Source organism: Strongylocentrotus purpuratus, unplaced genomic scaffold (genome assembly GCF_000002235.5).
Source record: "Strongylocentrotus purpuratus isolate Spur 01 unplaced genomic scaffold, Spur_5.0 spur5_contig_846, whole genome shotgun sequence".
Lineage (NCBI taxonomy): Eukaryota > Metazoa > Echinodermata > Echinoidea > Camarodonta > Strongylocentrotidae > Strongylocentrotus > Strongylocentrotus purpuratus.
Window position 1 is genome coordinate 853,030 of NW_022145553.1, and position 21,916 is coordinate 874,945.

General features: G+C 38.8%; 1 protein-coding gene across 2 annotated transcripts; it reads left to right on the top strand.

Annotated features, from left to right (window-relative positions):
* The first annotated feature begins 13 nt into the window (after window positions 1-13).
* On the top strand, window positions 14-21,038 carry LOC115926853 (NADH dehydrogenase [ubiquinone] 1 alpha subcomplex subunit 10, mitochondrial-like). Of its 2 annotated transcripts, none has more exons than XM_030992341.1 (9): window positions 14-365; window positions 3,635-3,878; window positions 6,597-6,728; window positions 11,424-11,510; window positions 12,500-12,621; window positions 14,970-15,104; window positions 15,953-16,038; window positions 17,767-17,875; window positions 19,372-21,038. In XM_030992341.1, exons 1-9 carry the CDS (start codon window positions 240-242, stop codon window positions 19,444-19,446), a joined length of 1,116 nt encoding a protein of 371 aa, XP_030848201.1. In that variant the 5' UTR covers window positions 14-239; the 3' UTR covers window positions 19,447-21,038. The 2 variants fall into 2 exon arrangements, with proteins under 2 accessions (XP_030848201.1, XP_030848207.1); XM_030992347.1 differs by having other exon boundaries at window positions 14,982-15,104.
* The last annotated feature ends 878 nt before the right edge of the window (window positions 21,039-21,916 follow it).

A 21,916-nucleotide genomic window follows, 5' to 3' on the forward strand; every position in this document is an offset into this window, starting at 1 on the left:
CTATCACCTCCCTGCTTCGAAGATGCATTTCTCCTCAAGATCAGGTGCTATTTGTAAATGCGTGCGGCCGGACGAGCGGATCGGATCAACGAGGGTACATCAACGAGGGTACGGCGCCGAGAGCTACCGGGCCATCCATCACTGCTGCCGTATCGTGCTGGGGCTAACTGGGAGCTAGCTCATATACGGTAAGCGCTTCACATCACGTTGGGCCGCCGAAAAAATATCAATCATCAGATATGATCATGGCGGCACATCAGTTATTTAGAGCAGGACTTTCTAGCTCCAACTCCAATTTGGCTGTGTTTAGACAGATCTGCTTGGTCGGAACAACTGTAAAAGCATCGTCTAACTTGCATTTACACGTAAGTTTAACGTTAGGCCTAGGCCTAGACCCTAATGATAAATTGAATTCCTGTCTTCAGAAAGCATTGGATTTGGATAGTGTTGCGATGTCGGTATTGTTGTAGTCTAGATCTTGTTGTAGGTCTTGTTGTAGGTGAGCCTAAATTGAGATGAGTGAAGTGAATGAGTAATGGCAAGGCATGCGCCTGTGACTGTGCTGAAAAGACTCATATAACCAAAGGAAAAGATCTAGTCTACCCGTATTGGCCCGAATTCACAAAGGAGGTTTGTCGACAAACCTTGGTTTTCGTACGTCATATGATGCGTTTTTACAAACCTGGTTTGTCGAACAAACCTTGGTTTTCGTACGTCATATGATGCGTTTTTTACAAACCTGGTTTGTAAAGAACAAAAGGAGGTTTGGCGAAACAAAAGGAGGTTTGACGACAAACCTTGGTCTGAGCTCAAACCTTGCTTTGTGAAATTCGGGCCATTGACTTTACCCACCGGACTTCTGCTGAAAAGGGAGAGGGGGGGGGGGGGGTAGGGGTGCTGGGAACTAGTAAGATGCATATATAGGGTCTATGCGTACCCTAAATAACACTGAGTGGGGCTGGGGTGCATATTTTTTATTTACCTGGCGGCGAGGGGAAAAGCCCGATTAATTCCAATGAAACCGCTCGCGGAGAGTCTAGTCTGTAGTGCGTGTACAAAGTGATGATAGGCCTAGGCTATACTGAATATGACTTGTTTTGTGCTGTCGATGTAATGTGTGTTGTTGGTACGTAGCCGAGACAGGGATAAAATTAATATATATTTTTCGGGGGCTACTTTTCAAGCTTGTCTGCATAAAAATAACACTCTAAAATTTGTTTTGCATTGAACTCTATGCAAATTGATGGGGGCTCTTTCTGATTTTCGGGGGCTCTTTTGGGCATTTGGGGGCAAATTCGCCCTGTATTTTTTTCACTGAGCCGAGAGCAATTTTTTTCACGCTCTCTGTGCCTTGGTGTCGCATATAATTTCATACTGCCGTCTCTGTTTATTGCATAAGACACCTATCTATTTTGTTTTCTTGTTTTCCTTTTGATGTCTTTCTTCGTTTCTTTCTCTAGATCTACATGTTAAAGGAAACCAAAACCTTCATACTAAGTTACTTTTATTGTAAAGTTTAAGATATTTGAAAAATATCAGTGACAATTTGAACAAAATCGGGCAAGGAATAAGGAAGTAAGAGCTTTTTTAAATGACTAGTCACTAGAGGGCGGTATTCAATTTGATGACATCATCTGTGAACAACTCTCCATGCCTTTTGTACATCAAATTTCATGTTTTTCTTTCTTTCTTGTGATTGAGATAATGTACTCCCCCGAAAGCAAGATATACAGGTAGAATGCAAAATGATATTCTACTTCACATGTTATGAAGTCGGATCAAGAACACAAATAAATAAGAAGAAAACAAAAAAATTGTGAAATTTTATGTACAAAAGGCATGGAGAGTTGTTCACAGATGATGTCATCAAATTGAATACCGCCCTCTAGTGACTAGTCATTTCAAAAAGCTCTTACTTCCTTATTCCTTGCCCGATTTTGTTCAAATTTTCACTGATTTTATTCAAATCTTTTAAACTTTACAATAAAAGTAACTTAGTATGAAGGTTTTGGTTTTCCGTAAGTACAATGCCCTTTATAATACAGGGCACTGCACTGCTAGGTACTCGTACTCCAATTCGGTCTAGTCTAGACTCATCTTGAGCGGTTTCATTGGAATTAATCGAGAAATTCCCCTTGCTGCCGTGTAAATAAAAAATACGCAGCCGGCGTCACATTGCCGCTGCATGTCATGTGCGATTTCTTATTTTCGCAGGCATAGGCCTACCGTGCTAACAATTCCTAATTCTTATTTTCAAATGTTGGCGGGTATGGAAATATGGAGATTAATCTGCTCTTTCATTAGACCAAATTTTCCGTCTAAGAGGCTTAACAAACGAAAGAGACAGAAAATTTGGTCTACTCTTTTATATGACATCTCATTTATCTTAATATCACCTTCAGGATCACAACAAATAAAGGTTTAAATCTCAATTTATTTTTAAAAACACTGACCAATTTAGCATGGTCGCGCAATGCACGTAGACTGCATAGGGATGTGTGCAATGTCTATGGGAAGGGTATTAGCACACAAAACAAGATGCGTGATCAGACACCCTATTGGTAGTTTGGTTAGTAGACTGACATAGGACTAGGACGTGGATAACTCTCCCATTGATATTCCGTGAACAATATTACACAAAATTATCACTAATTTCCTAAGTTCCTTCTCCATTGGGCCACTACCGTACTCAAAATATATTTAAAGTGGGGTGAACTACTTTGTACACAATTATGAATTAGATTCTGTTTTACATCCAACAATTAGGGTTAAATTTTCTCGATGAAAAGTCTACTAAAATGCTTATGCACGCATTTATCACATGCCGTCTTGATCAATGCAATTTTAGTCTACGAATAATGCACAGCCCAGCGTGCGTGGTAAATGCAGTGCATGCAAGGGGTCTTTAGCTTGGTGCTGCTTCTGTGCACGAGCCGCTTGTGGCGAATTCACAGTGCGCACCATCTGAAGATACCGGGCGTGATTCATGGGCGTGGTTATCTTTTCGTCGCGCAAAAAATATGATCAACTGGGCTTAGCGCGAAAATGAAAATAAAAATGCCTCTATGAAGAAAAAGAATAGTAATAAAGGGGGGTCAGATCAAACTGTGTCAGGTAGGTCAGAAAGAAGTGGTACGGTAAAAGGAAACACCGCTTTAAAAGAAACTTAACTGATCACCTTTTACTCATTTTCCTTCTCCTTCTCCTTCTCTTTCTCCTTCTCTTTCACTTTTATCTTCTAGCATGAAATTTTAGTCCTGGTAATGAATTGATAGAAAATGTAATTGAGCGCTATAAATTTTAAGTTTTCATTTACTGCAAGCAGAGAGACTGCAGCAAGTAAGAATATAAATATATCTGGAAGAATAAAAAATGTACATACATGTACTTGTACATGTAGTCAACTTTATTGCAAATGTGTGTCATGCATTTTTCTATCGTGAATGGTTTCTGTAAATATGATGTGCCGCAATTTGATTGTACATCTTGATGGTTCAAAGGACTGGTCTAAAGCAATACAAATAATTAATTGATTGTTTTTCCCCAGAGAGCAAGTTACATTACCAGAAATCTCCACTTCATTTTCATAACTTTGACTGTATTTTATTACATACACTTAACATTGTTCTTTCAGCAACCTACAAGAAACAAAGGCACAGACAGCATCCTTGGCAACCTCTTTGGCTATAAATTCTTCGATCGGTTTGATGAACGAAGCAAGATTGTGGTGATAGATGGCAACATTGGTGCTGGGAAGACTTCACTGGCCAAGGGTCTGGCTGACCAGCTTGGAATGAAATATATGAAGGAGGCTACTATTCATTACTTTGATGAGAAAGAGCTTGGAGAGGGAAAGAAATATGATGACAAATTCATGGGTAAGGCATTTCACTTGCATTTGTATCCTTAAAAATGTAGATTTTGGAATCAGGAAGAATATTCTATTGCCCTCAAGATATTGTTTATTTTATTTTCCTGTTGCCTGTATTTTACTGTACTGTATTTAAAAAAACCGCATAATTTCGTTTTAAAAACACTTCTCTTGTTTTGTAGTAGTTTTTACTTGCAGAGTAACACCCTCTTTTGAATGGTATCATCTGCAAAATGATCAAAGCAAGAAACAAAAAATGCTTGTACTGTGTTCGGTAGTAGATTAAAGGGCACGAAACACGAATTTCTCCTTACTCTCCAGTTTCGCGTATGTTGCATGCACGTGAATACTGCGGTCGCGTCGTCCGTATTATACCCGATTGGCTCCAAGGGCCACGGGAAAGACACATACATGTACATGTAGTCTCGTCATGCTACAGCCCTTTAAAGGTGAAATTCAAAGAAGATCACAAATATGTCAATTAATGTATCACTAGAAACTGGTAAGCTAACAGATGGCCATCGGACCAGTTTTAGGTCAACTACATATCGGTGATTTATAAAAACACAAATACAACCACCTTCATAGCAGCTATGATATACGAAAGATTCGCCGGAAAATAACGATGTTTTAATGACGTCACTATATGGACCAACGCTGCCCAAGCAGACGACATCCCATGGAGAATGAACATAATTGCAAAGCTATTATTTCTCAAATTATAATGAGTTTAGTGTATGTAAATGTAATGGCATGTCAAACCATTCAAAAGGGGATATGACCCGATTCTAATAACTAAAATCTTTTGCTTGTAAATACACAGGATAGGGCTTAATTAACAATCAAAGAAACCAGACTTTCAAATTGAAAAGCCCCGGAATTATATTAAGGACGGCATTTGTTCCCTCTTGAAACGCCGAACATGTGTGCAGCTGAATATACAATGGCGTCTATGATGGCGTCTTATTTTGTTTACAAGCGACAGATTCCTTTATTTTTGTATCGCTGCATTTGTCATCAAAATAAAACCATGCGCGGGGTTTAGAGTGAGGCAATATATTATACATTTAGCCTGACGGTAGTGAAGTAAGAGAAAGAACTCAAGAGTAGATAAAAACACAGACACTGAAAATGTGTGAGATGTCATGGGACATCGTCTGCTTGTGCAAGTCATGTCCATACTATGATCTCACACATCTCAGCAGCGTTCAGAGAGCTCTTCAGGTGCTTTGCCGGGACGGTATTTAAGCGTTTTTATGCCTCCGTTACGAAGTAACCGGAGGCATTATGTTTTCGGGTTGTCCGTCCGTACGTACGTACGTCTGTATGTACGTACGTCCCGTTCTTGTGATCGCGTTATCTGAAGAACCGATTGATGGATTCCTGCCAAACTTTGGTCATGTATGTATCTTGCAGAGCCGATGAACTGATTAGATTTTGGGGTCACGAGGTCAAAGGTCAAAGGTCACAGGGCTCATTAGGTATGCAAAAACAGCTCGTGATCGCGTTATCTGAAGAACCGATTGATGGATTCCTGCCAAACTTTGGTCATGTATGTATCTTGCAGAGCCAATGAACTGATTAGATTTTGGGGTCATGAGGTTAAAGGTCAAAGGTCACAGGGCTCATTATGTATGCATAAACAGCTTGTGATCGCGTTATCTCAAGAACCGATTGATGGATTGCTGCCAAACTTTGGTCATGTATGTATCTTGCAGAGCCGATGAACTGATTAGATTTTGGGGTCACGAGGTCAAAGGTCAAAGGTCACAGGGCTCATTAGGTATGCAAAAACAGCTCGTGATCGCGTTATCTGAAGAACCGATTGATGGATTCCTGCCAAACTTTGGTCATGTATGTATCTTGCAGAGCCAATGAACTGATTAGATTTTGGGGTCATGAGGTTAAAGGTCAAAGGTCACAGGGCTCATTATGTATGCATAAACAGCTTGTGATCGCGTTATCTCAAGAACCGATTGATGGATTGCTGCCAAACTTAGGTCATGTATGTATCTTGCAGAGCCGATGAACTGATTAGATTTTGGGGTCATGAGGTTAAAGGTCAAAGGTCACAGGGCTCATTATGTATGCATAAACAGCTTGTGATCGCGTTATCTCAAGAACCGATTGATGGATTGCTGCCAAACTTAGGTCATGTATGTTACTTGCAGAGCCGATGAACTGATTAGATTTAGTGGTCATGAGGTCAAAGGTCAAAGGCCACAGCACACATGTATGCAATAACAGCTTGTGATCGCATTATCTCAAGAACCGATTGATGGATTCCTGCCAAAATTAGGTCATGTATGTTACTTATTTAACTCAGGACATCTTGCAGAGCCAATGAACTGAGTAGATTTTAGGGTCATGAGGTCAAAGATCAAAGAGTCATATATATATGTATATGAGAAATTGCTTGTAATCACGATATTCTGAGAACCTGTCAATGGATTACAATTGAACTTGAATCCAAAAAATTTCTTCGGTTTTGGTTTGTAAAATTGCTCTATGACGGAGGCATCATTTTCGACTGCGCGCAGTCGAATTCCATCTAGTTTAAATTTATAATAATCATTAGTTTGAATGTTTCCAAGCATTGAATTTTGATAACCTTGTCGAATCAAAGTTTCAACTTTGCATTAATGAAAATAAAGTTAGTTTTTAAAATCAATGAATATCTACTTTAAACTATATGTACATTTCACTGTTTGCTTCCTTGTCATAGGCTCTTGTTCACTGGAGCGTTTCTATGCCGATCCCTTTGCGAAGGATGGGCACTCCTTCCGCTTTCAGCTCGCCATGTATGCAGTTAGATTTGTTCAGTATGCAGATGCACTACAACATCTACTAGAAACAGGTAGGTTTAGCAAACATTAAAAAAAGTATGACCATTTAAAAACGAACGTGATCATAAATAGACGGGACCATCGAGATAGTAGTTATGATCTATACCCATAGATTTTTCTATATTACCCTTAGATAACTTAATTAACAGATTATTTCCATTTTCTTTCTTTTTTCCTGTCACTCTTTTAATGTTGGGGTCAGGCAATTGGCCAAAATATCTCCAGGAGAATTTTTTTTTTGTAAATTTGAAATGAGTGAAGAGTAAAGGAGGGACAATTAAACTGTAGAGGGAATCCAACATTAAAAAAACCATGAAATTAATTGTGGTTCATACATACACAGTCACCAAATTTAATATCCAATAAAATGAAGCATTACAAGAACATAAATGATAGAATAGATTACACTGTCATAATGTTCCTAAATGGGCAGTGTATACATGTAATCATGTCTCAGGCCTCGAATTACATCAAATTTGGGTCAAGGCCACTATTTTGAGAGGGCACAAATCCACTGAAAGGGGCACAAATCTATCCTAAGGGGCACTAAGGCCAACATGGAAAGTGCGCGTAAAATCACGTCACGCTGTTGTTTTCAAGGTGGGGGGGGGGGGGATATGTGCACCCAGGGGCCGATCCAGGATTTCTTTCTTTAGGGGGGGGGGGGGGCTGGGGGCCACTTTTTTTTTTTGTCCCAAAAAAAATCGTAACGACTCAGCCAGCCGCTGAATAAGCGGGGGGGGGGGGGTAAAAGGACACTTTTTTTTTGTTTTTTGGTCTCGAAATTTGAAAATTTGACATTTTGTTCCCTTTGGGGTGGGGGGAGGGGTGGGGGGGGGGTGACGTCACCTTTTTTAGATCAGCCATTTGCATAATTTTTTTTTGTGTGTGTGTTTCATTTAAAAAAAAAGGGGGGGGGGGGGTTTGCTCCAAAATACAGTCATAAAAAAAAACCAAAGGGGGGGTTTAACGCCCCAAACGCCCCCCCCCCTGCGTACGTGCCTGCTCGTCTGAATACAGTTCCCCTCCCTCCGCGCAAAGCGCGGAAGCTTTTACGTTTCATTAAATCATTAGAGAAAGAAGAGGATTCGTTGTACCGTTTTTTACTCTTAATCCTCGTCTAAATTCATCCCCCCCCCCCTTCCCCGCAAAGCTCGGAAGCTTTTACGTTTCATAAAATCATTAGAGAAAGAAGATGATTCGTTGTCCCGTTTTTCACTCTTAATCCTCGTCTAAATTCATCCCCCCCCCCTCCCCCGCAAAGCTCGGAAGCTTTTACGTTTCATTAAATCATTAAAGAAAGAAGACGATTCGTTGTCCCGTTCTCGACTCTTAATCCTCGTCTGAATTCAGTTCCCTCACCTCCTGCGCGATCGAAGCGCGGAAGCTTTGACATTTAATTTAATTATTAGAGAAACTACGATTCGTTGTACCGTTCTCGAAAATAATCCTCGCCTGCATGAATACAGTTTTCCGCGGAAGCTTTTATGTTTCATTAAATCATTAGAGAAAGAAGACGATTCGTTCTACCGTTCTCGACTCTTTATCCTTTTCTGAAGTCCAAGGGAAGCGCGGAAGCTTAGACGTTTTTAATAAATTATTAGGGAAAGAAGACGATTCGTCTCGATCTCGACTACCGGTATTATCCTTTTCTGAACTCAATTCACACCCCTCCCGCGCGATGGGCGGAAGCTATGACGTTTTAATTAAAACGTATGGGAAAGAAGACGATTCTTTGTACCATTATCTCGACTCTTAATCCTTTTCTGATTTAATTCCAGACCCTCCTCCCGAGAAAAATCCAAGTTTTTCACTGATTAAAAACTGTGAAAACGCACTAAAAAGGTCACAACGCGAAGTAAAGATGTTGAACCAACGATGGGTAAACAAAACTTCCCGATATTGATTGGTTCAAATAAAAAGGATGGATTGAAAAACTAAGCCTGAGTCATTACGGTTTTTTTTGTGCCAAACGTTTCAGTCATTTGGATGAAGACATTCTTTCATATCTCCGTATCGGCAATTAAGTCCCGCCAATTAATTTAGGAGTTCCATAGTGGAAATTAAGTCTCGCCAATAATTATTGTTTTAGATCTCCGTAGGGGCAACAAAGTCTTGCCGATTATCATTGTTTTAGATCTCCATAGGGGCAACAAAGCCTTGCTGATAATTATTGTTTTTAGAGTTCCGTAGGGGCAACAAAACCTTCCAATAATTATTGTTTTTAGAGCTCCGGAGGGGCAACAAAACCTTGCCGACTTATCATTGTTTTTAGAGCTCCGGAGGTGCAACGAAACCTTGCCGATAAATATTGTTTTTAGAGCTCCGGAGGGGCAACAAAACCTTTCGATAATTATTGTTTTTAGAGCCTCGGAGGGGCAACAAAACCTTGCCGATAAATATTGTTTTTAGAGCTCCGGAGGGGCAACAAAACCTTGCCGACTATTATTGTTTTTAGAGCTCCAGAGGGGCAACAAAACCTTGCCGATTGTTATTGTTTTTAGAGGTCCGTAGGGGCAACTAAACCTTGTCGATAATTATTGTTTTTAGAGCTCCGGAGGGGCAACAAAACCTTTCGATAATTATTGTTTTTAGAGCCTCGGAGGGGCAACAAAACCTTGCCGATAAATATTGTTTTTAGAGCTCCGGAGGGGCAACAAAACCTTGCCGACTATCATTGTTTTTAGAGCTCCGGAGGGGCAACAAAACCTTGCCGACTTATCATTGTTTTTAGAGCTCCGGAGGTGCAACAAAACCTTGCCGATAAATATTGTTTTTAGAGCTCCGGAGGGGCAACAAAACCTTTCGATAATTATTGTTTTTAGACCCTCGGAGGGGCAACAAAACCTTGCCGATAATTATTGTTTTTAGAGCTCCGGAGGGGCAACAAAACCTTGCCGACTATTATTGTTTTTAGAGCTCCGGAGGGGCAACAAAACCTTCCGATAATTATTGTTTTTAGAGCCTCGGAGGGGCAACAAAACCTTGCCGACTTATCATTGTTTTTAGAGCTCCGGAGGTGCAACAAAACCTTGCCGATAAATATTGTTTTTAGAGCTCCGGAGGTGCAACAAAACCTTCCGGTAATTTTTGTTTTTAAAGCTCCGGAGGGGCAACAAAACCTTCCGGTAATTATTGTTTTTAGAGCTCCGGAGGGGCAACAAAACCTTGCCGATAAATATTGTTTTTAGAGCTCCGGAGGGGCAACAAAACCTTGCCGACTATTATTGTTTTTAGAGCTCCGGAGGGGCAACAAAACCTTGCCGACTATCATTGTTTTTAGAGCTCCGGAGGGGCAACAAAACCTTCCCGACTATTATTGTTTTTAGAGCTCAGGAGGGGCAACAAAACCTTGGCGACTATCATTGTTTTTAGAGCTCCGGAGGGGCAACAAAACCTTGCCGACTATTATTGTTTTTAGAGCTCCGGAGGGGCAACAAAACCTTGCCGACTATCATTGTTTTTAGAGCTCCGGAGGGGCAACAAAACCTTCCCGACTATTATTGTTTTTAGAGCTCAGGAGGGGCAACAAAACCTTGGCGACTATCATTGTTTTTAGAGCTCCGGAGGGGCAACAAAACCTTCCGGTAATTATTGTTTTTAGAGCTCCGGAGGGGCAACAAAACCTTCCGATAATTATTGTTTTTAGAGCCTCGGAGGGGCAACAAAACCTTCCGATAATTATTGTTTTTAGAGCCTCGGAGGGGCAACAAAACCTTGCCGACTATCATTGTTTTTAGAGCTCCGGAGGGGCAACAAAATCTTCCGGTAATTTTTTTTTTTAAAGCTCCGGAGGGGCAACAAAACCTTCCGGTAATTATTGTTTTTAGAGCTCCGGAGGGGCAACAAAACCTTGCCGATAAATATTGTTTTTAGAGCTCCGGAGGGGCAACAAAACCTTCCGGTAATTATTGTTTTTAGAGCTCCGGAGGGGCAACAAAACCTTGCCGACTATCATTGTTTTTAGAGCTCCATATGGGCAACAAAACCTTTTTGAACATTACAAGTCGGGTTGGCTTAAGATGACTATAATGTCGGCAAAATTTTTTTGTGGATTAAAATATTGTGGCCGTAAATGGTTTGATTTTGAAAAGGGCATTCCGGCCAGTGAGAGGGGCATGGCGGCAAATTGCCGATTGCCGGTGGGTAATTCGAGCCCTGATGTCTTAAGCAACACTAACATGTGCCCGGGACACATGGGTGCCCGGGACACATGGGCACCCAAAATCTCAGTTTGGACCTCCAAATTGTCAAAACTTAGTCTAGAGCCCTGTCTTAAGCCCTAAGAGTGTGTGTGTTAATGCTCTTGTACAGTTGTATCTCATTAAAGGGAAGGTTGAGTTCTGGGAAGAGGTGATAAATAATTTGCAAGTGTTATCATGGAATGGAAGAACATCAGATAAAACATGTTCCCTGAAAAGCATGGCTCTTCAAATGCCTTAATATTCTAAACATGGCATGTAACATCATAAAAATCGGGACAGATTTTTATGTCACCAAATTTCGTATTATTTTGATGATTCCAGAACCTTGCAGTACACACCAATATTTATATGCCAGATGATCAAACTTTTCTGATTAATGCCACAATGTTTCTCTCACAATGCAATCGCATGACCAGAACTCAACTTTATCTTTAATTCATTTAGATGGTGACACATTTTTGTAAAATTATAAAGATTAATGAATTCTATTTCTACTTGCAGGTCAAGGTGTAGTATTGGAGAGGTCAGTGTATAGTGACAGTGTCTTCATGGAAGCCATGTTCAAAATGGGATACTTCAGGAAAGAATGTAAGTCTTCTTGTACTTTGTAGAGTTGAAATCTATTATTCCAATCAAATGTTTGTTTACCATCACAAGAACAAGGATTGTGAAGTATGGTTCATACATTGATTGATGACCTCCTGATCTTCAAGAAGAGATTCCAAACCTAGCCAATATCTTATCAATTCTGTCAGTATTTTCTGACTGAAGACCTGAAAGGTCATCTAAATATCCATGAGAATTGCATGGTACCCTTAGCCTGCCAGCCTGCTTCTGATCAAGCCACTAGGTTATTAATGAATTAAAATCACAAACTGTATATCTAGTTAGTTAGTAACCAAAATTTGTGTCGTCACTGTAACTTCAAGCAGCGCTAGATTCGATTTTCACACAGGTTAAAGGTCTACACAAGAACTACTCTTGGTATGATAATGATAATAATAATAATTAAACATTTTTATATAGCGCATAACACATCTAGGCAAATTGCATGTCTCTATGCACTTGAAGAAAAAGAAAAAACAATGCAATTGAACATGCTCATTTTTTTTTATTGGGATCATAAGTGCAAAGTTTCTCTTAAAAATGTTATGTAACTAATCATGGACTTACCCATATGACAATGACCTCAATCAGAGAATATTTATATATTCCAAATTTAGTATCTAACCTATGATTTCTTACACCATCCAGGGTTGTCATAGTGTTTCACATACTAGCGCTTTTGGATTAATATCAGCTTTATTCGTAGAACATCAATGCCATAAACCAGATGCAGTTTTCCTTGTAAATGTATCCATGTAGATGGATCATTTAAACCAGTCAAAATTCTCCAAGATTTTTGGTTTGTTTTGTTTTTGTGTGTGTGTGTGTGGGAGGGGGGGGGGGGTCATATAGTAAGTGACATATGTACAAGTGAAGCTCTTTGGAAGACCATTGCAGTGGTCATGACCAGTGCTTACAAGACTTGCTAGTACTAAATAAAACATTGTCACCTTTCAATTGAAATTCACCAGGCTATGACTACTACCAAGAGGTCGAGAAGATCTCCATGTATCGTCTCAAACCGCCCCACTGCGTCATCTACATGGACACGCCCGTTGCAGATCTGATTGACAATGTCAAGTCAAGAGGCTTGGTGAGTGGATCAAGCTTGGATGGAGGGAAGGGAGGGGAGGGGGGGGGGGGGGTGGGGAAGGAAGTGGGGAGGGGGCAGTGGTTTATCAGGTGATTCAACAAAATCTCTGGTAACGATTAATAGATGATTGTTATGCCTCCGCCGAGCGAAGGAGGAGGCGAGGCATTTTTTAGGGGGGGGGGGGGAGTTCTCCATCCGTCCATCATGCATTCTCGTTATTGAGATATCTCAAAAACCACTAGAGGTATGAGGCTTAAACTTAGTGATAATATGTATCACCATAAGAAGACGATCTGATCAGATTTTTGGTAAATAGGTCAAAGAGGTCAATTAGTAAAAATACAGGTTTTTGATATTGTGATATCTCAAGAACCGCTAGAGACATGGGGTTCAAACTTGGCAATAGCATGTATCATCTTTAGTAGACAATCTGATTTGATTTTTTGTAAGTAGGTCAATAGTCAAAGGTTATAGAGGTCAATTTCTGAAATGAAAGGTTTTTAGCCTTGCTATCGTATATATCAAGAACCACTTGAGGAAAAAGCTTCAAACGTTGTGATAGTATGTATTACCATAAGAAGACAAGATAAGTAGATTTTAAATTCATTTGGTCAAAATTTGAACGGCTTAGAGGTCAATTTTTTAATCAACAGGTTTTAGCTTCATTATCACCATACATTGAAAACCACTTAGCATATGAACTTCAAACCTTGTGCAGGTATGCATCACCAGAGGAAGACAATTTGATTAGATTTAGGGACAAGTAGATCAAAGGTCAAAGGTCACAAGGGTCAATCTCTGAAATGACAGGTATTATCCTTGTTATGATATCTCAAGAACCACTTGAGGTATCAACTTCAAACTTGGTGATAATGTGTATCACTATAGTAGTCTCATTTGATTTGGGGGTACGTAGGTCAAAGGTTATAGCGGTCAAATTTCTGAAATTACATATATTATCCTTGTTATCATGACATCTCAAGAGTGCACGCACATGCTAATCCAATCCCATTGAATTTCACATCTGAGAAGTGATTACCCAACTAACCCTTGGGTAGAAGAGGAGCAATGTAGATCAAATGCCTTTGCTCCAGGATATAAGTATCCTGCCAGGGTTTGAACCCATGACTTTTGCATTTCCAATCATGTGATTGAACTACTGTTAGAATAATATTTATTGACACATGTATTTCATTTCTCAAATAGTCTTTAAACTTTGCCTTATAGTTTTTTTTTTCACTCAAAAATACTTCATTATCACTGCTCTAAAGGCTGGCTTGCTGCATTTTATCCTTTAAAAATGGCTGTGTTCCTTAGAAGTTATACATTACATTTATAAATAAGTACTTCTTGACATTGTAACTCCACATCTTATGTGTGAGCATACCTTTACCCAACAAAGTCATGTCAACATTGCAGTGTAATTCTAATAGTATTTTTATCTGTAGAGAGCCACAATGGTGTTACTTCTGTGTATCCATTTGTAAGATAGGGCCTGTTTCACTGTTGGCAGACAATTGAGTCTGAGTGATGTACAAAGCAATCATTCAGATCTCTGTACCATACAGTGTTATTCTCCAGACTTTTCAAAATAAACATTCTTTAGATTGTATCAATTCCGTATTGCAGTGAACATACATTTTCCATGCATTTTTTTTTAAAAAGCTCATATTTCCAAATGCTAACATTCAAAGCTTTTCCATTTCTCTTTCTTTATCTCTTTCTTCCATGTTCTTCTTCTTGCTCTATGTCTGTTATTTATCTTCTGTTGAAAATTTGCATCTTTGTGTGTATCTCGTGTTCTGTTTACGTTTCCACTTTTCTTGTGTGTGTATCTCCCCACACCCTTCCCCCTCCCTCATTTTCTTTATCTTCTATCTGCCTCCCTCAATGGCTTTCCGTCTATAACCGTCTATCTCTATTTTCTTTTTTTCTCATGCTTTTCTCTCTCTCCTTCTTTTCTCTCCCCCTCTCTTTTTCTCTTACATTTTTAAAAAAATCTCTCCCCCTCTCTCTCTCTCTCTCTCCGTCCCATATTTCTCCTTTTCTGCACTTACTCGGTCTCCCTCTTTCTCTGTCTCCCTCTTTCTCTATCTCTCTGTTCTATTTTTCTTCCCTGTCTCATCTTTCTTTGTCTTTTTTCACTTTCTCTCCTCATTTTATTTTTCTTTCCTATCTTTCCCTCACCCCCTTCTCTCTCTCTCTCTCTTCCCCCTTTCTCTCTCTCTCTCTCTCTCTCTCTCTCTCTCTCTTCCCCTTTCTCTTTCTCTCTCTCTTCCCCTTTCTCTTTCTCTCTCTCTCTCTCTCTTTCTCTCCTTCTCCTTGCCCCCTCTCTTGATCTGATTAAGGAATATGAGCAGAACATCCCTATTGAGTACCTAGAAGCTTTGGAGGATGAATACAAGCACAAGTTCTTACCAGCAATGCAGGAGACCTCAGAGGTCATGGTCTATGACAAGAATGTTCCTCGAGATGTTGACAGGGTAAGATGGCATCAGGAGTGATCCCACGGTTGCTTTGGCAACATTTACTCTGGGTTTGTTGCACAAGCAGATCTAGAACAATGTTTTGGGGGTATGGGCTTTGATGTGAGGCTTGAGAGTTTTTGCGTTCATTTCTTTATGTGCCTCTCAAAGATGCGCCTCTCTCTAGAACCGCTAAAGGTTTGAAGATATGGACTTAAAAGCTTAAAGGAGGATGGAAAAGTTGGAAATGTCAGATTAGGATAAATTTTGCATGTAAATAAAGGAGAGAGTCTTGTAAATGAAAAAAAGTAAGTATGAAAGCCAAACATTGTCATCCAGCCAAGTAATCTTTGTTTGAAGTGAACGATTTGCAACTCTAAATTTTGCCCGCTGAGCAACTCTGTTTTTACATCCCGGACTTGTGTGACGTAAGAGGGAAGATCTGCTGCTAATTATTGTCTATGTACGTCAGTTTTCCCTTTGATCTGTTTTCTGATTTAAAAAAAACATGCAACAAATATACATTTTTTGTCCATATTACATGCAAAAAACAAGTCAAAATAAGGACAAAATCTTATTTCAGCAATGTTATTCACAAGCCTTGAAAAGTTACAAGGTGTCATTTGAACTAATGCCAGTTTTAGTAATATTCAGCCAAAATAAGACAGGAGAGGTATTTACCAGCTCTGTCTTAATGGCTTGCTTATACCTCTATGCGTATGATGATATTTCAACCATTACACTTTCGTTTTAATCACCCTGGGTAACTGGAATAGCAAAATGAATATACCGGTATATTTCATTTTTGTCATGACATCTCATTATTCTCATACTTTTATTTTATATTATTTTATTTTATTTTATAGGTGGCAGAAGATTTTGATATGCTAAAGTTTGAGCACCTGCCATGGAATGAAATGAATAATGACAACTTTGACAAGCTCTACAGATTGTAAGTACTTGACCTCTGTCGACCTCTGAAACTTTGGTTAACCCATTGTCTACTGAATTCTTATAACCCCTCAGGTTTAATACAAAAATCACCCTGTCCCAGTCGTCAATGGGTTAACCTTTTTGCCCTTAAATGATCTTTTGACCTGTATTCTCCATGCTTTTTTGTCCATGATTTCACTGTTGCGCCAACAGACGCAGAGCTGCCAACTAGTACGGATTTCCTATAATTGGTACAGAAATTAACGATCATTACGGCAGTACGGAATGTTGTCTAAAATTACGGATTACAAAAAGAAAAAAAAAAAACTTTTTCTTTTTCCGCAAAGGGATCTATCGTAGCGAGTGATGTTGCAGTATGGCGGCCATCCAACACTCGCTGCATGAGAAAGACAGAAAAGTATCAAGTATTCTCCTAATAGAAGCCAATTTTTTGTCGAAAACCGATGTGTTTTGATGACCTGAAAATCAATATTTAGCAACTTTGTGTGATTAAAATCACCAACAAATTTCAGATAATCATGCACGCATGCATTTGCATGCCATTTTTTAAAGATTCATAGCACCACATAGGAAATTACTGATTTATTCCCCAAATTACTGATTTTGAACCTTCTGATTTTCTGTTCTGGAGGTTGGCAGCTCTGCAGACGACGCCTATCCAATACTGGAGAAGGCTGCTGGATTTAATTTACCAAAAGAAATAAACTTACATTGTGATTAAAATCTTAAATAGCTCAATTGACCAGCCCACTTTAAAGAACACTTACATTGGTTGGTTGGTTGGTTTTATCTGACTGCTAAGAAAGAATATGTATGCATCCAGGGGAACAATGGTTAAATGCCCTCTGATGGACTTGGTAATGAGGATTAATACCTTACCAAAGGGCACATTGACTTGGTTTCAAACCCGGTTATGAGACCACTGCTCTACCACTGAGCCTTTGCACCTCCTATCTGCTATAAGTAGGGGCACCAAAAATCTAGACAAATGAACAGTGAGTTTCACAATTATTGCAGTGTTTGTATTGTGTTTTTCACCATTCCTGAAGCAATTCATTTATGTAAAGTGTATATGACAACAACATATTTTGTGTCGTACCATGTTAGATATCATAATATCAAGGAAGATTTTGTTTTCTCTGTATATCTATTTCCATGCATTGTGTCTGTGACAAGATGAGGATAGATTGAATGTATGCCTTGACATCTTTATTAACTTTGTCAGTACCTTTCTTTGAGAGTCTGACAGAGCTTGCCCCTCATATTTTGTGTTTGAAGACTCTGTGCTTGATCAAAGCACCAAGTGATGTACTGAATAGAACCCATTGGTCCGTATTCTACTAATAAGACAATATTAATATTAATAAGACAAATAGTATGAGTAGAATACATGCCATTATGTGTGTTTAATATTTCAGGTGTTAAGTGTGTATTACATTTTCTAATTATCCATTGATAGTGTCCATGACAAGATGAGTGCATCTTTAAAGTGTACATTCATAATTATTTCCCTTGTCAGTGTCCGGGAATATTTGCCTTTGGTATATTTTATTTCATTTTTGGGGTATTTTTTTACACTTCTTTCATTATCACCAAGGGTAAAATGCACTCACAAGAATCTGCATTACTTAATTTCATTATGATTTCATGATATCTGTTTCATAATATTTGTATTATCTCATGTTATCAGCATATGATATTACATTTTCTCTATTTCCCTGCGCAGTGTCCGTGACAAGGGGAGGGTAGCACAGTCCATGTGGATGCCCAAGTACCTCCCTGAGATCACGTTTGGTGCCGATCAGTTCAATGACCTCACAATTGATTTTGAACAGGTAAAGTATTCCCCTCATCAAGATCCTCCATAATGGGAAATGTATATCGGGCTCGTCGTTAACAGTTGCGCTGAACATATGGGCTGCCAAAATCTAAGTCTGGACCCCAATTTTTTAATTTTTACATAGGGCTCATGCATTTAGACTATTAAAAGTTAAATCCGGGTCCCTTTCCAAAAAAGTTGGTGTGGATCCCTGTGTTATAATAATAATAATACAGTGCTTTTATAGCACATATGACTGCCATAGCATCTCTTTGTGCTTAGGAAGAAAGATCTATAGAAAGGAGAAGTAGGTGCTGGTAATGCATGACTGTAACTCAGTATAAATGGAGATAAAAGGAGAGTCTGAACTTATAACGTGTGGCTGCTTCCTTCATATGAGTGGGGTAGTGTTCCAAATTGCAGGGGCAGCATAAGTAAAGGACAACTTCCCATAGAAGTTGGTATGAACAACTGGACACTTCCAGATATGAGATGTAAGATCTAATTATTTTAATCATTCAGTTTGAGACCATTTCAAATTGACCATTGCTTTATCTCCTTCACACAACACTCTTCTTGGTAGATTGCACTCTGGAAACCACATGGTTTAAAAGAACATATATCTCTGTATTTAATATCAGCATAACACATCTCTGACATAGATGAGTATATATGGTAAATACTATCATGCAGAACAAAAAGAACCCTGGGGAAACACCAATATCCCATACATGGACTATCCAACCGTTTCATCATTCTATCATTGTTATATAAGTCTTTGATTTTGTTATATTGTGTTATTGTTTTTTATGATGATTTTTCGGAAATAAAACAAACAAAATGGACAGATGATTCTAATCTATTAGTACTTCCTGCTGTCTATGCTTTATCCCTATTTTAACCGGGGTGGGGGGGGGGGGGGGTGGAAATTTGACCCCCATCCCCCCTGTAGTAATTTAACGACTTCTCCGGAACCGCGGCAGATATAAAGTTTTTGTTCATGACTTTTTTTCCTTTGAAGTCTTGCGCAACTTTTGGTACTAAATTTGCGAAGATTAGACCAAGGTCACATGACCAATAAGGGTCAAAGGTCATCCAAAAACGGTGACTTTTCCATACATCTACAATGTATGTGTTTTCTTGCATACACATCAGTGTGTATCTGATAATATATGCAATTTATGCATGCACATATAAATATCTACTACAATGAACAATGTAAATACCTAAATCTCAAACTTGTCCATGTCTGTGATTCATTTTGAGTCAATGTAATACTTTTTATTGTGTTTTTCTTTGAAATTTAGAAAAATTAGCGTACTTCGGTCATTAATATGCACATAATTTGCATATTTAACTTTGGATCGTTAAAACGAAAATATGAACGCGTCACTAATACTTCAATGTACCTCCATGCAAAATTGGACATGAATCGGTCTACGAAGTGTGTCCACTTCAGTATTAAACACCAACCAATTTTGATCACTCTTTATCTCCTATTTCTCTACACAGAACCACTCGATAGGAAAAGGTTTTGCACCAGGCTTCAATCCTGACCAGCCCTTCTCCAAGCTTTTCTTCAAGTAGGACTTTGCAATCTGATCAAAAGTCAACCTAGGCCACTATCAAAATGGACTCCAAACACCCACATTATCATAAACACAATTTGAGAATATGTACATGTAGCTGCCAACCTTTCCCATTCTTAAGACGTTCACAGTTTGTTCAATGAATTCCTATTTTGGAGGACTAATTTATCTTTTGAGGGAATAATCAATCTTTGGGGGCCTTAAATCAATAAGAACTATAAGATAGATATCTATCTCTCTTGTTTTGAAAAGTTCTTGTGATAACCATATGAAAGACACTGTATTCTTAATTTTACCTCAAGTTATTCCTAGTTTTGGTTATGGAAGTTTGGTAAGCATGGATATAGGGTGAGATGAGGTATTGCATAGTTTAACCATTGAATCAATAAACTTGCATGTTGACAAAAGAAAGATGTCTCTCTTCACCAGAACTTGAGATGAAGAAGCTATTGCCTGATGTTGTTTGCCCTTTAATGAGAAAAATATGAATGATTATTAAGAAAGTGTTGAGGCCTTTATTATATTAGAATATAATAGAATTGACTGCTCCCAAAAGGAGGTGAATTTATTCAAAATCTGACTTGGAAATCTCTTGACATCAGATCCATTCAGCCCAATACAGTGCTGTATGCAGTTTAAATCACCCAAATTATGACAGTGTATGTTCCAAATATTGTTTGACAAAGGAAAGCTTGAAATTCATTCTTGAAAGTTTCTGTTTTACTTGTAGCAGTAAAAACTGGTCAAATGAAGATGTTCACATTGGTAGAAAAACGATAAATGACTCCATTTTGATATTGGCCATTAATACAGTATATTTTGTATATTTTTGAGAATGAAGAGTCTGTTCCCATCTCCTAACAACCTTGCTTAAGCAGTAAAATACTTGTCTCCATGTGCAGTATGGCAGTATTGTGCACTGCTGTAAACATGTTTGATGGCATGTTGTTGATTTGACCATTGGAACAGCTCTTTGTATAGATAGATACATTTGCATGAGGGTTGGACACCAATACTTGACTGGGTTTAGCATGATAACCCCCAAATAGCCAAGACTATTATTGGACAGACAAAGCATGTTCTTTGGATAACCTTTGACGTAGGAACACCAAAATAGTAGACATATATTTATAACTGACATCAGATGCCAATTGTAGACAATAAACATTCAACAAACATTAGTTTGCTATTTTCTAATATGTTTCACTACAGGAATGACAAGATTCATGATTAGAAAAGAGTAGAGTTGAGAAATCTGGTCACTGTATTAGTCTTTGACAACTAGAGTACAGTGTATATGATTGTATGTCTGTCTCATATCACCCCTTGGCATCTACCCTTGCAGTATTCCCATAATTAACTCATTCACAGTTTGATTACCGGTAGTATTTCTTGTACACCGTTTTAATCCAACATAACATGCACAAGTCCTTCTATAATGAAGCATGCAAGTGTGTTTATCTTTTAATCTCATTAAAGTTTGTAAATAAAGGAGTTTTATTTGAAGTTTTAGCACCCTTCTGTACAACAGGAGATGTAAAAGAAATTAATAAACTATGAAAGACTTCTTATGCAGCAGTCTGAAAGGAATAAATGTGTTTATTGTCTTTTATCTATTAGACCAGGCCTTCTCAACTAGTTTATTAGAAGTGCCAAAACAAAAAGAATTTTTAGTTGAAGTGCCAACCTGTATGTTTGATTTTGCTGCGAGGGAGCGTAGCGACCGAGCCGACAATGGATGGGGGTGCAGGGGGCAGAGCCCCCTGCAGCTGATGTATTTTAGGGCTTTCTAAAGGCCCAGATGGGGGGGGGGGGGCTTGGTTGACCAACAAAATTCCCAAAAATCGTGCCGTTTCACTTTTTTTCTTTTTCACTTGGCCACAATGGAGATCCCGTCCAAAAGGCCCCTTAGAAGTCATTCCTGGCACCATGCGTCTTTTTTTCCCCTACCATATTCCTCTTAATCCCCCTCCGAGACCGCACAGCTCCCTGGTAGCACTAAGTCCTCCCTTTCCACCCACAGCCCAGCGCAGCCAGTATGGATTGTATGCGTTGTTGGTTGCTGGCCTGTACTCGGGGTGAAAAGTGGTGATGAACTGAGAACTTCTAACCCTCATCCAACAAATGCGCAAGCATATAACAAAATAATTAGATTAGAAAATCATGACGTGAACCTTACATTCGCTCTAATTCACGATTTCCTTAGTTGCTTTTTGCTGGTTCAAATGGCTATGTCTTTAATCAGGAGAGTTATTCGAGCACAAAAAAAACAGGATGGCCCATAGCAGACCCCCCAAAATAAAATCCTTTGAACATAATCAGCATTTTGAAGTAAATATTGATTATAAGAATCACCAGAAAAATTATTTACTATTATTTGTACCAAGATTGGTAACTTTCATGAAATATGAACAAATATCAAAAATTGATTTGTTAATTCTCATATTAAGCCATGAAAACATATTCCA

What these genes read in the sequence shown, in the direction of transcription:
- LOC115926853 (XM_030992341.1), top strand. Translation starts at nt 240, where the DNA reads ATGATCATGGCGGCACATCAGTTATTTAGAGCAGGACTTTCTAGCTCC. An exon ending in CGTCTAACTTGCATTTACAC is followed by an intron (nt 366 to 3,634) that starts GTAAGTTTAACG and finishes TTGTTCTTTCAG; the next exon opens with CAACCTACAAGAAACAAAGG. An exon ending in ATATGATGACAAATTCATGG is followed by an intron (nt 3,879 to 6,596) that starts GTAAGGCATTTC and finishes TCCTTGTCATAG; the next exon opens with GCTCTTGTTCACTGGAGCGT.